The 19,720-nt window shown below is 41.5% G+C and overlaps 1 protein-coding gene across 5 annotated transcripts in view; it reads left to right on the forward strand.

Moving 5' to 3' along the window:
- The first annotated feature begins 408 nt into the window (after window positions 1-408).
- The window catches only part of CAB39L (calcium binding protein 39 like), a 48,355-nt gene continuing 29,043 nt past the window's right edge, over window positions 409-19,720 (forward strand). Inside the window, exons 1-3 of one of the 5 annotated variants that reach the window (XM_033052056.2) lie at window positions 409-811; window positions 4,578-4,800; window positions 13,727-13,875. In XM_033052056.2, the coding sequence (XP_032907947.1) occupies window positions 13,774-13,875 (102 nt within the window). In that variant the 5' untranslated portion in view covers window positions 409-811; window positions 4,578-4,800; window positions 13,727-13,773. Of the gene's footprint in view, window positions 812-4,219; window positions 4,385-4,577; window positions 4,801-5,058; window positions 5,307-5,353; window positions 5,541-13,726; window positions 13,876-19,720 lie in introns of those variants that run through there. The other 4 variants (XM_033052055.2, XM_033052054.2, XM_042779009.1 and 1 more) reach the window with 4 other exon arrangements.

Consider the following 19,720-nt stretch of genomic DNA (forward strand, 5'->3'; position numbering starts at 1 on the left):
AAAGGGGTTAATTTTAATTGACTTTTTCTAATGTTGGAGCTTTTTGCAAACTTTTAAATACACTGGCCTGTACATAAAGTATTAATACACGAAAGTTTCTGGTAGAAAGGCCAGTGTCAGTGCTTGGTTTCTGGAGTGACTGTACACATGAATAGCACATTCAATAAAAACTCATGAGCAGTTTATAAGAGCTACTGCAAATCTTAAAAACCTCCAAAATTCCAGCTAAACCAAACATCATCTTAGCAACTGTATTTGCATTAAATAAGTCAGGAAGGAAAAGGCTGTATGTACGTACTTAAAAGCGCTAGAGGGAGCTAGGAGGAAGAGGAGGGGAAAATAATCATTGAAGACATGTCTGCATTTTTAAGGGTAGCTTATATAAAGCATCCATGTAAATCCTTCCACTTCAGCTAAAATGCAGCTACAGGTCAGCCACTGCATCTTGCTGCTCTCTGTTTTCTACACTGCACTGAAGAAATTTTAATTTTGTGGTCCTGAAAGAGGCCAGAAGCTTTGCTGCTTTTTACATGGCTGTAGGGAAAAACATTTGCCCCTCCATAGACTGTATCCCTTTTTTTGACTTATTTTGTATTTGGATAGGCAGTTGAATGTTAATTTGCCTTTTGGTACTGGTAGCTGTTTTGGGGGGACTGATACGCTGACTCAGTTCCAAGTTTTTCTCCCTCTGAGGTTACATGGAGAGAACGTGTGAGTGTTGTATGTCTGTATTTGGGATCTACTCGATGAAGAATAATTTATTTACTTTAATCTGAAGTGGCCACACTGCTCTTGCAGGGATCTGAAGAAGGTGAGTGTCTGTGAACTCGCAAAGTAACACAGAAGTATAAAGTTACTGTAAAGCATCTTATTTTACGAGGTTTTAGAAGTGTTGTTGGGCACTTTTTATATTGCTCTGCCATAAAGCTAAATGATTTTAGTTAAAATGTAACAGCTTTATGATGCAGATTATATAAGTTACTTGGGTTTAGTTCCCCTCCACCCTAATAAACTGCGAAAACGTTGATATCTTGGGATTTGTAAGAATAGCATGAAATCCTGTGGGGGATGTTCTTTAGTTTTCAGGTTTTGGAGGGTGGGGGAATCTTTTTAGTATGCTAAAGCTTCTCCTCTTGATATTCAACATTACACAACTAGACCTGTTGCTGTGGAGAACTGAATTTTGATGGCCTGGGGCATTGAATAATTTGGGGGGAAGGAAGGATGTTGTTGTTATTATTATTAGAGGCTGCTTAGGGCTTTGGAATGCTGGAAATAATCTCAGAGGAGGTAGATAGACTGGAAGTGGATGATTAAATAAGCAGAATTAATGTATATACACCGCGTGTTTATCATCTGCTGCTGTAATTTATTGCAATTTCACTTGTTGTTGAAGTTGCCTAATTTCTCTTTTCCACGTTAGAAAATAAATGGAAAAGGCAGGAAAAATCAACCAGGGTTTTCTTCCTTTGGTCTCTATTACATTGAATGATTTTAAGTTACGAAAGCAAGGACAAACATTTCACAAAAGTACTTTAACCATGCCTTAGCCCGAGGACTCTGCTCTCTTTAAAGGAAACAAATATAATGAAATTTAAATACGTGGAAGCTGGAGTGCTTTAGCAGTGCAGAGATTTTTGTTTTTTTCTATGTACTTTGAGACTGTAAATTTTTAAAAATATATATAATTATATAATTCTAGATTTTAGATGACTACAAATTAAGAATTGAACAAAACTTTTTTTTTTGGGAAATATTTAATAACCTCTTGGCAGCAAAAAACCCCCCAACAAACAGGTAAGAGCACCAAGTAATTATGGCTTAATTCCTGTTGAATGGTTAGGGGCCTTTTCCTGTAATCTGAGAATTAACTCTACTTAAGATGAAACAGACTACTGGAATAGCAGAGGATTTTTTCCCCCCTGCCCCTTTAGCTACCTTGTTTTGCAGTTTCTTCTGCTGCAATGCAGGAATGCAGGCAGGTGGGTTTCTTGCTCTCCTGCTGTGTAGAAGGCTCCTGTTAAAGCCCTAAGATATTTCCTCAAGTAGAAATGGGCAAAGTTGAACTGTAATTGAGTGCAAATTCAATTATTGCTTTGAATCAGGAAAATAGGCATATTTAGTCTGAAATAGAGGATAGTTACTTTGTAGATAAATTTCATATACTTCCAAAGAACCGGGATACTCAGAATGGTCTGTGAATACTTTATAGAGCTCAGGGATACAAATTATCCCTGCTGGGGCCTCTTATGTGCAACTAAAAGTGATAGTTTGATCTCAGGGTAACACCTACCACTGTTGAACTCCATGGTGCAACAAAAAGTTGGGGTTTTACCTATTGAAGTGGTGGTGTATGTACAATAGAAAAGATACAATTTCTCTTGTGACAGGTAGAGGTGCTCTTGTGACAGGTAGAGGTGAAAATTTCCTCCCAAAAACACATAGTGGAAGCAGTGATGCACCTCGATTGTTGTGTTGCCTTAAGAAAAACCAGTGCCTTCGGAAGTAGCCCAAGGGCAGAGTGTTTCTCATTTGACTTTCACTGTTTACCCAAAGGCTGAGGCATCCCATTAAAAAGAAAGGGCTAATGCCAGAGTGAGGGTAAGGTACCACAAGGCCCAGCACCCTTCCATCTCCCCACCCAGCTGGGACAGAGCAGGGCACCCACAGAAAGGTACCCAGTGCCAGTTTTCCCCCAAATCCTTCATGCCATGACACATCTGTGCAGGTTGCTCATATGCCTCCTAAGCTCTGTGGGGAAGGAGGGTGCCTTGAAGGGTGGCTCATTCTGTTCAGAGCTTGGCATCCAGAGTGTCCCTTCCTGAGCTCTCTGTGGAGGTGGCCTGGAGGGGAAACCTGCTCAGTGGTGGCTAATGTGAAGCCTTTAATTCGGTGCTGGAGGAGTATTTCACAAGGGGTTTGGAGCAGAAATTGCCACTTGGTGTCACTTGTTGCAGTGCTTGCTGGTGCAGCAGGAGCAGCTCTAATTAATGCCTGTTCCCAGTGCTGCTCAGGGCAGTCCAAAACCACGGTGCTGCAGTATCTTGATGATCTCTAAGGTAAAGTGTGAGCAGAAGCAGTGACGTACTTTACAGATAAGTTGAGAGTACAAATCTGCTGATCTAAGGTTGGTTTGGTCCCTCCTGTGCAAAGGCAGGAACAAATGGAGGGAGGTTAAGGGAGCAGGGATGGCTTCTGCCTCTCTGAGCCCAGGAGGGGCAGGTGAGTGGCTCTTCAAAGTGGCGATTTGGGATACTCCTGTGTGCTTCATTCAGAGCTGGCATTGCAAGCAAAGGCGGGTAGCCCTTTAAAAGGTGTCTGTTTCATCTGTAGTCCCCAGAAATGAGGTTTCTCATGCATTTTTGGCAGCCTTTAATGTAGGGCTGTGAATAGCTACTGCAGGTGAGCCTTAAATCAAGATCTGATGCAACTGTAGCACTGCTAACACTGAGATCAGCTCCCCAAGCAAATGTAGCATACCAAATTGTTTTTAATAATGTAAGACTTTGCTAGGCTGTGCCCTGAGGAGGAGGCGATGGGAGGTAAAGTTTTTTCCCCCAAGCTGGGGAGCTTGGCAGAAAGACATGCTGGGCACACATCCCTGCTGGGACTCGGCCAAGATCCAGATGAGGATACATTTTAAATCCCACCTTGTAGTGCCCATAGTAAGGCATCATTCTTTCCCTGCTATCAACAGCTGGGGGCCGAGGGGACAGCACTTGCCATTCCATTTGGGAGTGTGTGTCGCTTGCCAAACAATAGTTCCTGAGAGAGAAAAGTGAAGTACTGTATTTGTATGCTTGATAATAGCTGGTAGTACTTTGCTTCAGAATACTTTATGATTTGTTTTCCCCATCACATTAGCCTTTGAAAAAATACTTTGGGCTAATGTTTTCCTTCATCAGGATTTAAATTTTGCTCAGAAAGTACTGCAGGTCGGGGGTTTTTGATTCCCTCGAGTATTATTGTGGAAAAGTATTTGGATCTTTGTGTAATAATATATAGCCAGGAAGGAAGCAGCTTAACTTCAGTTTTTCTGGACAGGACTTTGCTGAGAGATGTGGTGCGTGAGCATGTTGATTTTATTATTATCTTGTAACAACAACCCGCTGTTGGGCTCCCTTATTTGCATTCCTAGCAGGACGGCAAGGTGAATAATTTAATTCCAGCAGCCTACGCCACGTGATGGTGCGAGGACCCGTCAGCGATGCCTCCCCCTGCACCGACAGACTTGGGAGAGAAATGGAAACTTACAGAAGTGATGCGAAATCGTCGCATGTCCTCCCTTAACCCTGGGGAAATCTCTCGGCGGAGCGATCGCTTCATCCTTTGCTTTTCCGCGCGTTCCTCTGACGTGGAGCTCGGGGGGTGTGTGTGAGAGCCTGTGAGCAAGACGAGTGAGGGAGTGGGAAGCGGGGAGGGCAGTGGGGGGAAAAGCACACCCAGGCACAGAGCTCGTCGGAGCAGGAACAGCGAGGAGCCGGGAGTGCAGCCGCAGGCAGCGGGAGTGGAAATTTACAGCTGCTTGTGAGCGCCTGTGCATGTCCGAGCGATCCTTTCTGCTCACGCTTTTCCAGAAGCTGACGGCCGCCCAGGAGAAGAGCGGGAGGCCGAACCGCGGGATCCCCGCTCTCTGCCACTTGTCGGTGCTCGGCGGCGGGGAATAGAGCGGAATTCAATGGGAGATCAGTGAAGGCGGCTGCCGGCGGCGCGGGCTGCGGGGAGGCAGAGCTGTCTTCAGCACCTACCTGGCCATGGGGCTGCGCTGGGCTGCCTAGAGCCCCCACCTCTGCACTCGCAGTAAGTGTCAGCCGAGGTGATGTCCTCCGAGTGACGGAAAGTTGGGTGATTTAATGAAACTTTTCCTTTTTTTCCGTGTAGCACCAGCCTTTTGGTAATAAACCGCTTGCCTGCTCGTTCTCGATAGTTACGCTGGTAGCTTTTTATAGCTTGGTAAACTGTGTTACCAGGAGTGGCTCTTTAATGCAGGCAACCCTAAACAATACTCCTCCTGTTACATAAGGCGCTGGCTCTGCGACCAAGCACTCCGTGTCCATGGAATATCTCTGGAAATGGCTTTATTTACAGTGTGGTTTCCAAAAATAAAATATCTGCAATATATCATTTCTCCCGCTCCTCTCCGCGGGCTGCCTGCAGCTGCGGACTGGCTCTCGAGATGCAGAGGAATGGGAGCGTGGCCACTTGCATAAGGCAGGGGAAGGAGATGAAGGGAAGGAGAGCGTGCTTGTGAAGTGCCACAAGGAACAGCGGATGTGAAGGACCCAGCTCCTCGTCTGCAGCGACAGGTCTTGTCCACCTGAAATGCTGATTCTGTGCCGTGAAGTCTTTATCAGGCAAAACTTTAATGGAGCTTAAGGGAAGTCGGGGTTTTTCTTAAAAGCAAAGGTTCTTTCTTAGGCTAATATTAGGAGTAAAGTGAAATTACTACTATAGAAAATTATTTTAATCTGTTATGAAGCTATTGAAAGTAGCACAGCAGATTTGCTACGAACTTGATCAAGTGAATGCTGTGTAGAGAGGTAAGTTTAGTCATATTGGACCTAATGCAAAAATCGTCTCCATGTTTCTCACTAATGGATTTAGAGGAAGCTCTATTCCCTCTTGGCTGCTGCTTGTGTTATTTAAATTATGTTACCAGTTTCATTATTTCTGCAGTTACTATTCCTACTAGAAATGGATATTTAACTTGGTTTCCCTTTTACTTAAGTAAATGAAAAGCTGTTAAGGGCTCTTCTAGAACTATGTGTACTTCAGAAACATTAGTTGAGAGAGCTCTTTCTGCATGACTGAATTTGTGGGAGTTTTGCTATGGACTACAGTTAGGCATGGAATTTAATTCTTAATCTTTTAGGTTTTAAAGACCTCTGTGGTAGCAAATGCAAATTTGGATCCCAAATATTCTTGACTCATCAATCCTGCAAATTTGGTGGCTTTAAAACTTCTAGTTTCATTTATTTCTAGTTTTATTGAACATGAAGTAGTAACCTACCACTTCTAGCTAGTTCATTAGCATGATTGGGAGAACCTATGAGATCCTGTGATGCTTGTGTGAGTATGGTGCCACAGGATGCCACTTCTGCATGAGTGATAATCTGAATGTTACTGGACATTGCAGTGTGCAAATGCTGTTTTGTAATATAATAATAATAATAATAATAACAATAATAAAAATAATAATAACAACAACAACGATAATAGATGTGAAAACACAGGACTTCCAATAGAAGGACACAAGGTAGCAAAGTCAAATACCTAAAATGCCCTTAACTTCAATTCTATTCTCTGTACCCTACTCATGACAGATTTAGATTAGATATTAAAAAGAAATTTTTTTATGGTGAGGGTGGTGAGACTGCTATAGGATGCCCAGAGAAATTGTGCATCCCTGGCAGTGTTCAAGGCCGGGTTGGATAGGGCTCTGTGCAACCTGGTCTAGTGGAAGGGTGTCCCTGCCCATGGCAGGAGGCTTGAACACAGATGATCTTTATGATTCCTTCCAACATAAACTATTCTATGATTACTATTTTGTTTGTATTACCACACATTTATACCCCCTTTATGATTATCCAGTCCTCATCCTGGATTTGATTGGTGAATATCTGAACTGTAGCATCTGCTTCAGCAGCCCTGTCTCTGTACCCTCTTTCCATCCCCTTCTTCCCCTCTTGTGCTGGTACAACTCTAGACTGTATCTGAGCAGAACTGGACTGGAAACCTGTGTGACCTTTTTTTCCCCCTACAGGCTATTTTCTGTTAACCTGGGTCACTTCCCTGACCTGGCTCACCATGTGGCCCAGCAACAGCTGAATGGCTCCCACAGAGGCTTTAGGGATGTGAATACATGTGGAGCAGAGTGTCACCATGATAGAACAAAGATCAATCAAAATAGGTTGCCTCAGTGGTCAGGTTGCTTTTTGTTGTTTCATTTTATCCCCTCTGCTTGCTGAAGGACTATACATGTGGGGCTTTTTTGTTGTTTTTTTACTAAAGTGGCCTTCAAGTGCTCAGTTGAAAAGAGTTAATAATGTCTTTAAGTGCTTCCATAGAGCTACATCACAGCACTTGAGTGGAGCATCACCATAAGTACCTTCAGTTTCATAACAGTATTGAACAACTGTGTGATGTTATTATTCTCATTCTGTAGAGGTGATCAGATTAAGGGCAGAGCTGCCTATTTCTTTTCCATGTCTGATCTTCAGGCTGCTAAAAAAAAATGACATTTGTGGTGATGGTAGGCATTACTGTGATGTTTTGTGTCTTCAGGTGAAGTCTTAGCTAATATCCATCTTCATTTCAGCTAATGTAACGAGTAGCCAACATCAAAGCTTATGATGAGTATATTCTTGAGTTTTTGGGAAAATTTTAATTGCCAGGCAGGGATGGCATTCATTCACCCTAACCATAAAACTGTCCCATCTTCTGTTAATCTTTTGTCTCATTTGCACCTTCCAAAATCTGCAACTCATTGAGAATTTGCAGAGAAGTTGCTTGATCCATAGCTTTGATTCCTTCTGTGAGTCAAATAAAACGTGGGTTGTGTGATGGGGCTGCACTGGGGAGGGTGAAAGGACAAACTGGGCTTCTCTGGGTGCTCATCACTCATGGGGGCTTTCATCTCTTGGTTTGAGTACGTTGCTCTGTCATTGCAAGCTTCCCAAAATATGGCAGGAGAGAGAAATGAGGACCTGAAGCTGAGTTAGACAAAATGATGAAGAAAGTGTGGTAACTCAGGACCCGAATATATGGGTGATAGGCACACTGCAGTGAAAGGGAAATGAAGGTCTCTCTTTTCATTCCAGAAACTCTCACACAATATGAGTTATCAAAATGTTTTGATTCTGATCAATAACTAGATGAAGATTGGGAACTGAGGCAAGACAAATGTCTGATACTCCATGGGGAGGAAAATTTTTTGCTCTTTTATTTTTGAAGACCAAATGTTTTGTCCAGAGGAGCATCTGCAAAAAGTGCATGGATGGGCTCACATGCTCTCTTCCATTCTTGCTTTTGTGGGCAGGAAGAAGTCTTTGTTACTGAGCTGCTTTACTGAGTTACTTCATAGCGGGATGAGCTGCTGAGCAGAGTGGTGTTGCTGTGTGCATTTTTCTTTCATTGTGCTCAAAGGTTCAGTTGCACAAGTTCATATTTTGAGGAAGTATATGACTTAAAAGCAAAGAAATCATGGAGAGTGCCTACAATCAGAACTAGATCTTTCTGAACTTTATAGCTGTACTAAATTTTTTTTAGTACATTCTCTTTATGAGCAGACAAACTGACAGAAGAGATATTTTGAAGCCTGATAAAGTGTAGGCTTTGTTGTCAGATGATCTAGGTTGCATTCCTGACACAGCCACTGATTTTTTTTATGTGGCCTTGGGTAAGTCTTGTAATCTCTCTGTGTTTCAGCTTCCCTCTTTGCAGAGGGGACTGAATAAAAGTAGGTAGGTAGGTTTTTTTGAAATTGTGTTTTCTGTCTTGGTTAAATGTGTGTAGAGTTGGAGACCTCTGAGAGACTGTATGCTCTGAATATGAAGGGCATGAATATGTTAACTTTGGCAGGCTACTAAATACCCTAAAACTCATATCTTGTAAACCACATCCAGCTCTGGATTCAATTCACTGCTTTAGTCCGTGTGGTGGTTTTTTCCTTTTTTTTTTTTGACTTGAACAGAAACAGGCTGACATTTTAAAAGTGGTTCTTAAATGTTTCCTTTTGGTGTTTCTATGGCTTATCTAATATAAAATCAGTGCCATTTTTTTCTCCCAAAGATGGAATGATATTCCATGAAAGTATTTTTGTAAAACTGAAGTTCCTAAATGCACTGGACACTCCAGCTCTGGTGTTTGAAATAAATGTGCTGGACATTCCAACTTTGGTGTCTGAAATGTCATGTTCATGCTAATGGGAGCAGCAGGCTTAGGAAGCTTCATTTCCTCCTACAGCACTGCCAAGGCATTTTCCTCATGACTGGGAGAGACAACCTCTGAGACCAGGAGAGCTGATCTGGTGAGATACAGCTGTTTCTTTCCTTGGTCTCATAAGCTCTTCTCAAGAACACCAGTGAAACAACATCATCAAAACTAAATGTTTCACAAGTTGTCTGGTTCCCCATTATGAATTCAGGAGTGTCCACAATCCATTTATGATGTTATGAAAACATATGTTGAATCACCATTAGATGGAAAAAGTTTTCCTAGAAAGTGGGAAAGAAAGGGGTTCATTCAGTCCTGTCCCTTGCTGCCAGACAGCAGTGTCAAAAATTTATGAACAGATGCTCTGTAGTGTGCCTGGTAGAGTAGGTAATTTCAAAACCTCAAAGCTCCAATGGGTGGAACTTTTACATTTCAAGCTGAAGTTTATTCATCAGCAGTTTATAGCTATTTGCTTCTCCATAAATAAAGTGTTATTGATATTTAAGCTGAAATAACTTTTTCAGCTTTCCTTTATTTTTATTCTAAACTTACAAAGGTGGCCAAGGCATTCTGGTCTTCCCATTTTTCTGACCATCCAGTGTTCTTCTCTCCACCCACTCTAACCTCTGTTGATTTTACTTGACTCTGGGTGTTCAGGGCTGTGTACAGTGTTCCGTATGAAGATCTATCAACACCTTGTACAAAGGTACAAATACCTTTGGATTTCTACTGACTATTATTTTTGTGATTCATCACAGATTTGCATCTGTCTTTGTCACATCTGTAAAATGCTTCTGTGTTTGTATATGTCACCAGCTGCTTGTTTTCATCATCTCTCATGGTAAGTCCTCAGCTTGAAGCAGATATTGATAGAATGGTTTGGGTTGGAAGGAACCTTTAAAGGTCACGTAGTCCAATTCCCCCTATCAAGGATGTGCTCGACTAGATCAGGTTGCCCAGAGTCCTGTCCAATCTGATCTTGAATGTTTCCAGGGAACTGGAACATCTACAAACTGTGTCTCATCTACAATTCAGCATTATCTGATACTTTCTACTCTTAACTTTTATCCCATTTTTATTACCTTGGTTCATGACTCCTTCCAGTTTCCCAGGCAGTGGTATTCCAGTCCAGCTATGTGTTGATAATACCTTTCTATTTTCAGTCACCACAATTTTTGGATAGGCTCTGAATTCCTATGCCTCTCTCAATATGATCCCATCCACAGATTGCTCTTCCCTTCTCAGTCAGATGATTTGATAATTTTCTTCTTCAACTGTTTTTTGGTTCTATATTCAAATCAGTGCATTTCCATGTTAGATACATGGATTCTACTGTGTTTTTCTGTTTAAAATATATTAATAAGGGATTGTAGTATGAGCTACCTTTGGTGAGCCTGTGTTGCATTCTTTTCAGCTGTCATTCATCTTTGCTTTTCAGTTATTTTTAGACTGGTTTCTTGAGAAAATGTAGCTTATGTGGTCACACTGTCCATTTCTTATCCTAATTCTCTTCTCATGGTAACTTTTGAACTTATTGTGAAATTTCAAGCAACCTTGACAGAGGACTAGATGCCTGGAAAAAACCAAGTTCCAAAAAGCATACTGAAAATAAGTGATGCAAATAATAGGACCTGTAAACCAAATTAATGCCTCTACTGCACAGAAGACCTTCCAAGAAAAAGCTTAGAGAGCAGAGTACTGATACGAAGAGCAGGACAGGACAGAAATGCCCTGCTGTGATAAAAGCTTCTTTAATAAGATCTTTTGCTTTCTTTGATTCTGGAAACTCCAGTCATGCGGAGCAAAGCTGGAGGAGAGGAGTCCTTGTTTTACCACTTGCCTTTTGGGACAGCCAGCCATAAGACTAAGGAATATAACTCCCAAATCCAGCAGAGTGACTTTACCCCCATGTGCTTCTGCCTGCAATTGTGAACAGCATGTGTCGCCCTAGAAGATTCCTGCATGGGGAAGCAAAAGACTCTGCAGCTGCCAGTATGTATTTTCTGAAGTGATGGATCATCTTTTGCCAGGTTAAAAACTGTATCCTGAGAAGAGATAAATCCAAAAATGTTATTTTATGTACATCTGTGCCTCTTCCTCCTTTTCTCTCTGCTCCCCTCCACTTGCATATAGCAGAGGCTTTGCTTTGTATACAAGACTTTGTATCTAATGAAGTAATGCAGAGACTTGGCTCTGTTCAACAGAGCAATGAATTAAACAGTTTCTGGAGTCCCTTCCTGCCCTATTATTGATGGTTTTGCTGTTGTGATTAAGATGCTGGTAGAGTATGTAGTGGAAAAAAAATGGTATTTTATCACTGAGCAGTGCTGTGGTGACTTTCTAGTGATACTGGAACTATGCAGTGGAAAAGTACTGGTTCTATGGCAAAATTAGTGATTATTTTAAATACAGACACATTACTCTAGACAGCTATGTAAGTTATTTTTTGAGAGGAAATAGTAGTTTATTATCAACATTTCAGTTAGAAATGTGAACTTCATTTAAAAAATCTCAGAACCTCCAGCTCATGAGTACTTAATTAAAAAAAATCAATTTATCTCCCCCATTGCTTTTGTTTGTGTGAAGACTTGTGAGAAGAAAAGATGAAGGGATGAATTTAGCAATCTGAATATACCTACCCCACCCTGGATGAAAAGAATTCTTTTCTGAAATGCAGCTTGCCTGTTAAGCTCCTGATTTCAGGCTCTCTCTCTCTCGCATCATCACATCCTCATGCCATGCCTTCAGGATAATAAAAACATGCAGAATCAGGTCCTTCTCAAAGTGTATTGTGAATTATTAATCTTCTATTTGCACCACACGTGGGATTACAGAGTGCTTGGTGCTTGCTCGCAGCATCTAAACAACTTTATTGTATAATACTGTACGATCACAGTCCTTTCCAGTACTTGTGTGCAGCTGAGTGTGCCCCAAAGGGTGAGCTGTTAGTAACCCAGGCTTCAACCTGGCACCTTGTCAGGCTGAGGCGGGACTCTGCTCTGGTGGCTGGTCCTGCCAAAACTTGCACCTCTGAGCTGCATGGGAGCAGGACTCTGCAGCTGGGAGCTCAGCTAAGGAGTGAAGGTTATGTTGCCAAAACCGGAGACATAAAAATGAGTTTGAGCAGGACCGTGAGGAGCTTGAAAATGGGAACTTGAAAGTGGTGAGGTTTCAGACACGGAAAGTGAAAATATCCCTGTAAAACTACCTAGCAACTAATGAGAAGCTGTATGCAAACTCACCTGCTTTGGACACTGTAAAAGAACTTTTGGTTTAAATAAGACATTTAAAAATACTTCCCGTGTGCCATAGAAACTCCTCCTGTAAAGATAATCTGCAAAAGTGTTTTGAAATGTTTTTTAATAGGTCTGAGGACAAAGTCTGTATTGATTTTGCTTTTGAAGTTTGAATTTTGTACTTGGCTGTTTTATATGGTTGCTATTTATAGTTGCAATAGAATGTATGCCTAATCTGGGTATTAATTCCTTAGATTATTTGGGGATTAGTAACACATGGATGTATGGCTCAAATGGGATCATATTTCCTGATGGACTCTGTAGTGTGCCCATAGTAACAATGAGAGGAGTTTGTTCTTTGGGACTACTGGGTTTTCTTTACGCTGTGTGTATTGTACTTGTTTAGTTCTCTCATTTGAAGCCTCTTGCGTAAAGCTTTTTTTAAATTGCAAATGTTGGAGAATAATGGGATTGAAGTGGTTTGTGTGTGTATTTATGTTTTCACAACTAATTTTACAAATGTGCTTGTGGAGGAATTTGATGTTTTTCTTTTGTTGTGGAAGATGAAAGTTTGAGATTATTTTTAGCTTTTGTTCTGTTTTTTGTTTTGTTTTATTTTCCTTTTTCCTCTTTTTTATTGTACAAACTGGAATACAGTCCAGAGCAGTGCTGAGCTTCTAACCATAACATATTTCCATCTTTAGTCAGTCATTGACTTCAATAGATCTTGGTATTGGACCCTCAGCAAAACCCGTAAGAATTCACACCCTAAGATCAGAAACTGAGCTACTTGGTTTCTTTCATGTATAAATACAGTGATGTGGTATTTGCCTTTCTAGCCATACAGAAGAAGAGCATTTTAAATTAAATAGAATCCATTTTCATTAAAATGCTCAGTCATGAGCATTAAATGTCATGAATACATTTGTCTTTATATTTAAGCCTGATTCTCTGTTCCTTGTTTAACTCTGGCAATGTTCTACAGGAGTGAGATCTGACCCACAGATTCTTAAGTTTGTCAGACTCAGGGGATAGATTAAACTGCTTCTTCTCAAGATCCCCTAGGCTAACAAAGCAAAACAACTGAAGAAGGAGAGATGGCAGAGAAGCTGGGACTCCAATTTTCAATGCTCTAAACAAAGGGTGCTTTAGGTGCGCTGGCATCTGCAGCTGGTTTACTGCACTGTGATGGTGAAGTCTGACAGAAACCCATGTGTGAAATCTAGTGGAGCCTGCCAGATGTACAGCGTCCAAAATACATTGGACATAGGCATGGACTTGCTGGAGAGCTGACCCATAGGTCAGAGCTTCCTGCAGGAAGCATCCAGCTCCTGTGCAGGTGCTGAGTGATTGCTTTTCATGTTCTAATGGTGGCTTGTGAATCCTCGATGAACTTGCAAGAAATACACGAGAACTTTTACTGCTCCACTGGGTGATTGAAGCAAAATGTAGTGCCTGGGGTGTAACCTTTTCTTGTTCATAATGTCTTTGTGTGCTTTTATTGTGTTTTTGTATAAACCTTAAAAGCTTTTTTTTTGTTTGTTGTTGATTTAAAGGCAGTCCTCTTCTATCCTGAAGAAAGAATTCCAGGTGAAGAAAGACCATGCCTTTGTTTAGTAAATCGCACAAAAATCCTGCTGAGATTGTGAAAGTTCTGAAAGAAAACATGGCCATATTGGAAAAACAAGAAAAAAAGACAGACAAGGTATGAGGTAATGTTGTAGAAGACCAATAAGGTTTTTATGCTGGGAGAACAGCAGAATAAAGGGAATAACATTGTGTTTGGTCACTGCCCTGATTCTGGAGGGCTTGCCTGTGGATGTAGCTGTGTGTTTGAATGGTTCTGCTGAAATCAGGGAAGTTTTGCATAGATAAAATACATAAAATCTGGGGGTCAGACAGTAAATGCTGAGATCCAGGAGCCTTGGCCAAAACCAAGGGTGATCTCCCACTACTTCAGACAATAATGAATCTAGCAAAACAGCTCAGAAGGCTGTGTGAAAACTATTGTACTGTTAATGGTTTTAGCAGCATAACAAATGAGGTTGCCAATTAATGTGAAGGTACCCACAGAGAAAAGCTCTTCTTCTGATGAGCACTGCCTGCAGAAACCAGGAAAGCTGTACGTGTCCAGATGTGTATAAAAGAGATCTCACTCTGTTCATCCTTTCTCATGTTCTGGGTGCCAGTGCTTCCTAAAAGAGCTGTGCTACTCACTTTCTATTTATAGTGCTAGGCTTCTGCTAATATTACTGCTCTCTTCTAATTCCATGACACAGACTTGAGTTACTTTTGCTGCTTTTTCAGTGACCACTTGATAAGGTACACCCCAACACACAAAATGCTCCTAGTTAAGAATTTGTGCTTGCATAATTTTTTTTTTAATCTGAGACTCTGACCTGCTATACTATTGCTGTAGTAGAAGTATATTGTTTTAGTTAACAACAGACTAATTTGAAGTTAAAAATGACTATCAGTGGAAGCAGAAATAGCAGATAAGGGACACTAATACATTTTCTGTGGAGCCATGTTTCCATGTGTGCATGTTGTGCTTCCCCCACCTTGTGCAGCAAGTTGTGTGAGAACAAACCCAACCCAAAAGGTAGGCATGGAGCCCTTTGCACCCTTAGTGAAATCCTCTTGAAACTTTTTGGTTCAAAACAATTAGCTTAGGGTGTGTTAATTACATAAAGTAAGTCACATGGATTTCTGGAGGGGGCGTCTCTGGTATTTGATGTTTCATTCTGAAATACCTTCAGTAACCTGAAAACAGAGAGAATTTGACTCTGAACTTTAACATAAAATAAGTAACTAAATAAATCAACAGTCTTTTCTCCCCTGCTGAATGCATAATTTGGAGCCTGGTTTTTTTTATTTGCTTTGCAGTGTGACTCCTCTGGGTTGTGGTTTTGAGAATTTTTGGCTCAGAGCTGGTTTGTATATTTGGGTGTTAGTGACAAGGAAAAATTCAACCTTCTTGAACATTGAGTGCTGTCTTGGTTTAGGGCAAAATTTGGGAGGAAACTTCTGAATGGGGTCCTTCTAGAAAGCAGATTTAAGTGGCTCTTGTCTTGACTGGTTTGGGAAAATATTCCTTTGGAGAAAAGTGGAGAAAAACTATTAATTTAGCAAGTGAAGTACTCACAAGCATAAAAAATGAACAACATAGCTTCTTGCTGCTCTGAAGAGATGGTAAATTCAGAAGACATGGAGTGTATCTCAGCTTATTCAGTCTCTTATTAGAGAAAGTCTGGTGCTGGAAAATGCCAGGTTCCAGGCCTTGGTGGGCCACAGGTGTGAGCTCTTGGTACTTTTCTGGTTTTTTAGTCTAGAGCACGTTTGAACAGTGCTAAGAAAAAGAAAAAAAACCCCTATGGTCTGGGGAACTTCTCTGTCTTAGCTAGCTAACAACTAACTAAAAAGCAAAGGAGAGCTCTCTGCTGCTGTCCCTGCTGCAGACAGCACTGTCTGAGAGAGGGAAAACTGAACCTATAGATTTTGAAAGCAGCCACCTCAGACATTCTACCACTTCTCTTTCTCCTCCCTCTTCACTTCCAGATCTAGTTTTAAAGGTGCAAAACTTATTTCTGGCCTAAACAAATGAATGGGGATGCAATTCAGCATCATAAAGTCACCCCAGGACAAGTGCTCACTGTAAATTTTTCATGGAAGTCGGAACAGCTGGTGTGTGTTTTCCTCACAGAATGAAAGATACAGAATGTTTCCCTGGCGTCTTAGAATGGAAACAACTCATGAACTTAATGGTACTTCTTTTACAGGAAGAGGCAGGTTTTTACTTAGTTTTTATGTACTTCATTGCTATGGGGTAGAGGCTGTTCCTGGGATGAATGTGGGTGATCAGGGCGAGAGAGGGGGACAAGGCAGTCACTTCAACAGCAAGGCAGAAGGTGAGGAAAGCCTTTTTTTGGATTGGTTTAAGCTTATGTGGCCTGTTGACTCAGGACTTTGTGCTGTGATGTCAAGGAAGCACAATAGGGCCCCTTTCCTTGCAGAAGGAAAAGTTTGGCACTCCTTGGGAGTTCTGCCTTTCATCTAAAGTGTTCCACTGAGCTGTCCTGAAATAAATACCTGTTTAAGAAAATAGCTAAATTTGTTCTCCTGAGTTTGTGGAAGTAAATCATAAGGACTATCTTTACTACTGAGATGATGATAAACTTTAAAAACTGGCAGGAAAAATAGCTCTTGCAAAACCAATCAGCCCAATCACACCTGCTTCTATCCATTCAGGTTTGTGAACTTGTTTGCAGTTTGAATTGGAGAAGAAAAGACAATGGGAAGACTTTCAGTGACCCACAGGTTTTCAAAAGATACTCGGTGATGCTAATGAGTAACATCTTTTCATGAGAATTATTAGAGAAATTTAGCTGAAAACAAAAGCAACAAAGCATGGTGCTGCTGAAAACCTAGCAAGGTTTTTAACTTTACCTCCAATCTGATTTCTGGAGGGAGAAGAAGTTTATCAAACTTTCATGCAAGGGCCTGGAGGTTTACCTAATGCAAGAGCCAGAGACCCTGGATGTCTCAGAGCTGGATTTGGACCCTGTGGCCCTGTGGCCTGAGAAGTTTGTGAGCCAGGGATGCCCAATTTTTCAGATTTCTAGCTCCTAGTCTGCTGTAAGAACTAAAGAGTACTGTTGTGCCTCACATAAAACCAAGGCTCCCAGTGCTTCCAGGGTGCAGCTCCAGAGCATCCCTGATTTTGTGTGCAGAGTAGTTTCCAACTAGGACTTGCTTCAGATGCTTAAACAAGAAGATTTATTCTGTGACAATTAAGCTGTTATTGTAGTGCAGCCAATGTGGTGTGTGGGTTGAGACAGCTAAAAGCTGCTAATATGGCCAGAATTGGCAGAGAAATGGAGCAAAGCCTGAATTAACTGCAGGGCTGGCAGAGAACCTCCTTTCCTTTCCCAGCTGAGAAATTCTGAGTATGAGGTGAAGGTGGTGTGGGCAGCCAGGAGGGCACAAGGTCAGAGAGGGGCTTGATGCTTCTAATGCAACTTTGTGCAGCTTTCAGCAGGAACCATCTGTGTCTTGGAAGGGATGTTTTTTCATAATGCAGAAAGGATCATTCCTGCCAAGCTGTGCAGTACACAGGTAGAGAGGACTTTGCAGCAGAGCTGTTAAGACTTCTCAGGTAATGGGAAGAGTGTGGAGGATATAACTTGATAGACAGGATGTAGAGAAGCCAGTTTTAAGTGTAAAGGAAATTATACATATTTTCTGAGGCATTTCCATGTGCACACATGATATACAGAGGTTTGCACTCTTTCTTCATGGTGCTTTCTGTTACTCATGGAGTAGTATCCATTCAAGCTTTAACTAAACTCTATTGGCTGCACTAGCATCTGTATCCTTAGATAAGGAGTGAATTTGACCCACTTTCTCTTTGTGTCTAATTTTTTTTAAACTGTTAAATAGTGTAGTGTTGCCATAGTGCTTTTCAATGCTTTTTAAACACTCCCATCTGAAAAACAGTCTAAGTTTTGATGTTTCATTCTTAGTTTGATGTGTGGGTTTTCTTGTTTGTTTGCTTGCATGGATATATGCATGCTTAAAGTCTTGCCATTTTCTCAGCTACATTTTGATGGTTGATAGACCACAGGTTGAGAAGTGCCAATGCATCTGGCCTCTTTTCCTCTGATGTGCTCTTTCTAATACCTTGTTTTCACACATTTTTAAAAATAGTATCTATTTTAATGAAGGGATTGCAGCACTGGCAAATTTAATGCAATAATTGGGAGATTAAGTAGCATAAGACAGAGCTGAAAAAGTGGGCTGAAACCTTCTTTATCAAGAATCCACCTCTCCTCCAACATCTGAAATAAAATCAGGGGTTCATGGAGCATGGTTGCTGACATGCTGTTTGGGCTTTAATGTGGTGAAGAACAGTTAATTAAGTTTTATTACAGTATTGCATAAATGTCATTACAATTTATTCTCAATTATGTAGAACCAATCAGTCCTTGAATTTAATGAGAAATGCCCACTCTGGTACTACCTAGAAAAGCAGGAAAGTCTTTAAATACATGGGAAAGGAAACCTTTAAAGCTTAGATTCTCTTCCTTCTTTCTGGCACAAACTCCTATAGCACTTGGAGGATGCATTTCATTAGCACAAAGAGAAGAGAAGCCATGACCAAGAGGTCATATCTGTTGAACCTGAGGGAGAATGGACAGCACGTGACACTCTGGTCACAATGCTTCATTTATTACTGACGTATTTCTGTGTCTTTTGTTGATGGATATTGTAAAGGAATGTTGATAGAAAGGGTGCCTGACCAACCTCATCAAAAAAGCAGTGTGACATCCTGACTTCTCAAAGCCTTATGTTCAGCTGCTGAGCCAGTCAACACACAGCAGTGTGGGTGGCATCCAGTTTGTCACTGAAGGACGTCCTTGAACACATCAGCCTCTTGCTGCTAACCAAACACCTTCGGGTGCGGCAGCCTGACTCAGTGCCATCTGTGGTGCCTACAGGTTTGGTCACATTTTCTGAACCTGCCCTGCAGCAAAAGCCTTCCAAGTGTCACAGGCTTTTAATTTAGTGCAGCAAACGGATCTGAGGTTGGCTGAAACTTGGTCTAATCTTTGCATGTGGTCTAGATGGGCTGAAAGATTTGCAGTTTCTGGTATAGCTGATCCAAGACAAGAGTTTATTGTGGAAAATGAACCCCAATGCATTAGAGCAGGTTCAGAGCCCTGTGCTGAGTGCTTTCCTGTCAGGCAGAACTGCAGGCTGCAGTGCCTTTAGAAGCATAGTGAAGCGAGATGTAAAATAACCTGAAGTGTCGTACTTCTGCCCTTTTCACTTAAATCTCTCTAACAAGGCTGCTCATTCAGGTAGGTCACTGTAATCTGTCCTCTCTTTCATCTCCACGTGCTGTAACAAATTTGGTGCTGTTCAGAAGGGTCAGGAGAACAGCATTTTATTAAGGTTACAATTAAAAGACTTCAAGATATCTGGAACAAATACTGCTATCAATAAATCCTGCTTTTTTACATAGCAACACGGGAACCATTCCTGGCTGCTGTTCACCTTGCTGCCTGCTGCTTGGGTAAAGCTCTGGGGACTGGTGTGTGAGATGAGGTGCATGCAGAGGGCTCTGTGTGCATTTGCATGGAAGAGCACTTGCGTGACTGCTGGGAATGTGAATACCCATGGATGCGATTCTGCAGCTGCCAGAGCCAGTTGCAAAATTGCTTTCCATTTCATTGCTGCACATTGAAACCAAGGGAATGAGATAAGAAGGGTTTGGCATCCCTTCCCCCTAGCTCTGCGTGTCCTGGGGTTTTGTGGAGCGTTTCATGTTTCAGCTTCTCTGTTCTGCTAAGGCCTGCTATTGCTCTAGAGGTGGGAGAAACTCCAGATACCATCAGGTTCTGGTGCTAAAAGTTTAGACCTGTTATTTGTGGTTGCTTTTATTTTTAAGGACATTTAGAACCTTTAGTTCTGTGTTAAGTACAGGATTAACAGTGGGAAAGGAATTTATGTCCAGGTGGGGCAAACTTGTCTTCTCCATTTGATCACAC

This window comes from Catharus ustulatus, chromosome 2, assembly GCF_009819885.2.
Source record: "Catharus ustulatus isolate bCatUst1 chromosome 2, bCatUst1.pri.v2, whole genome shotgun sequence".
NCBI classification, from domain to species: Eukaryota; Metazoa; Chordata; class Aves; order Passeriformes; family Turdidae; genus Catharus; species Catharus ustulatus.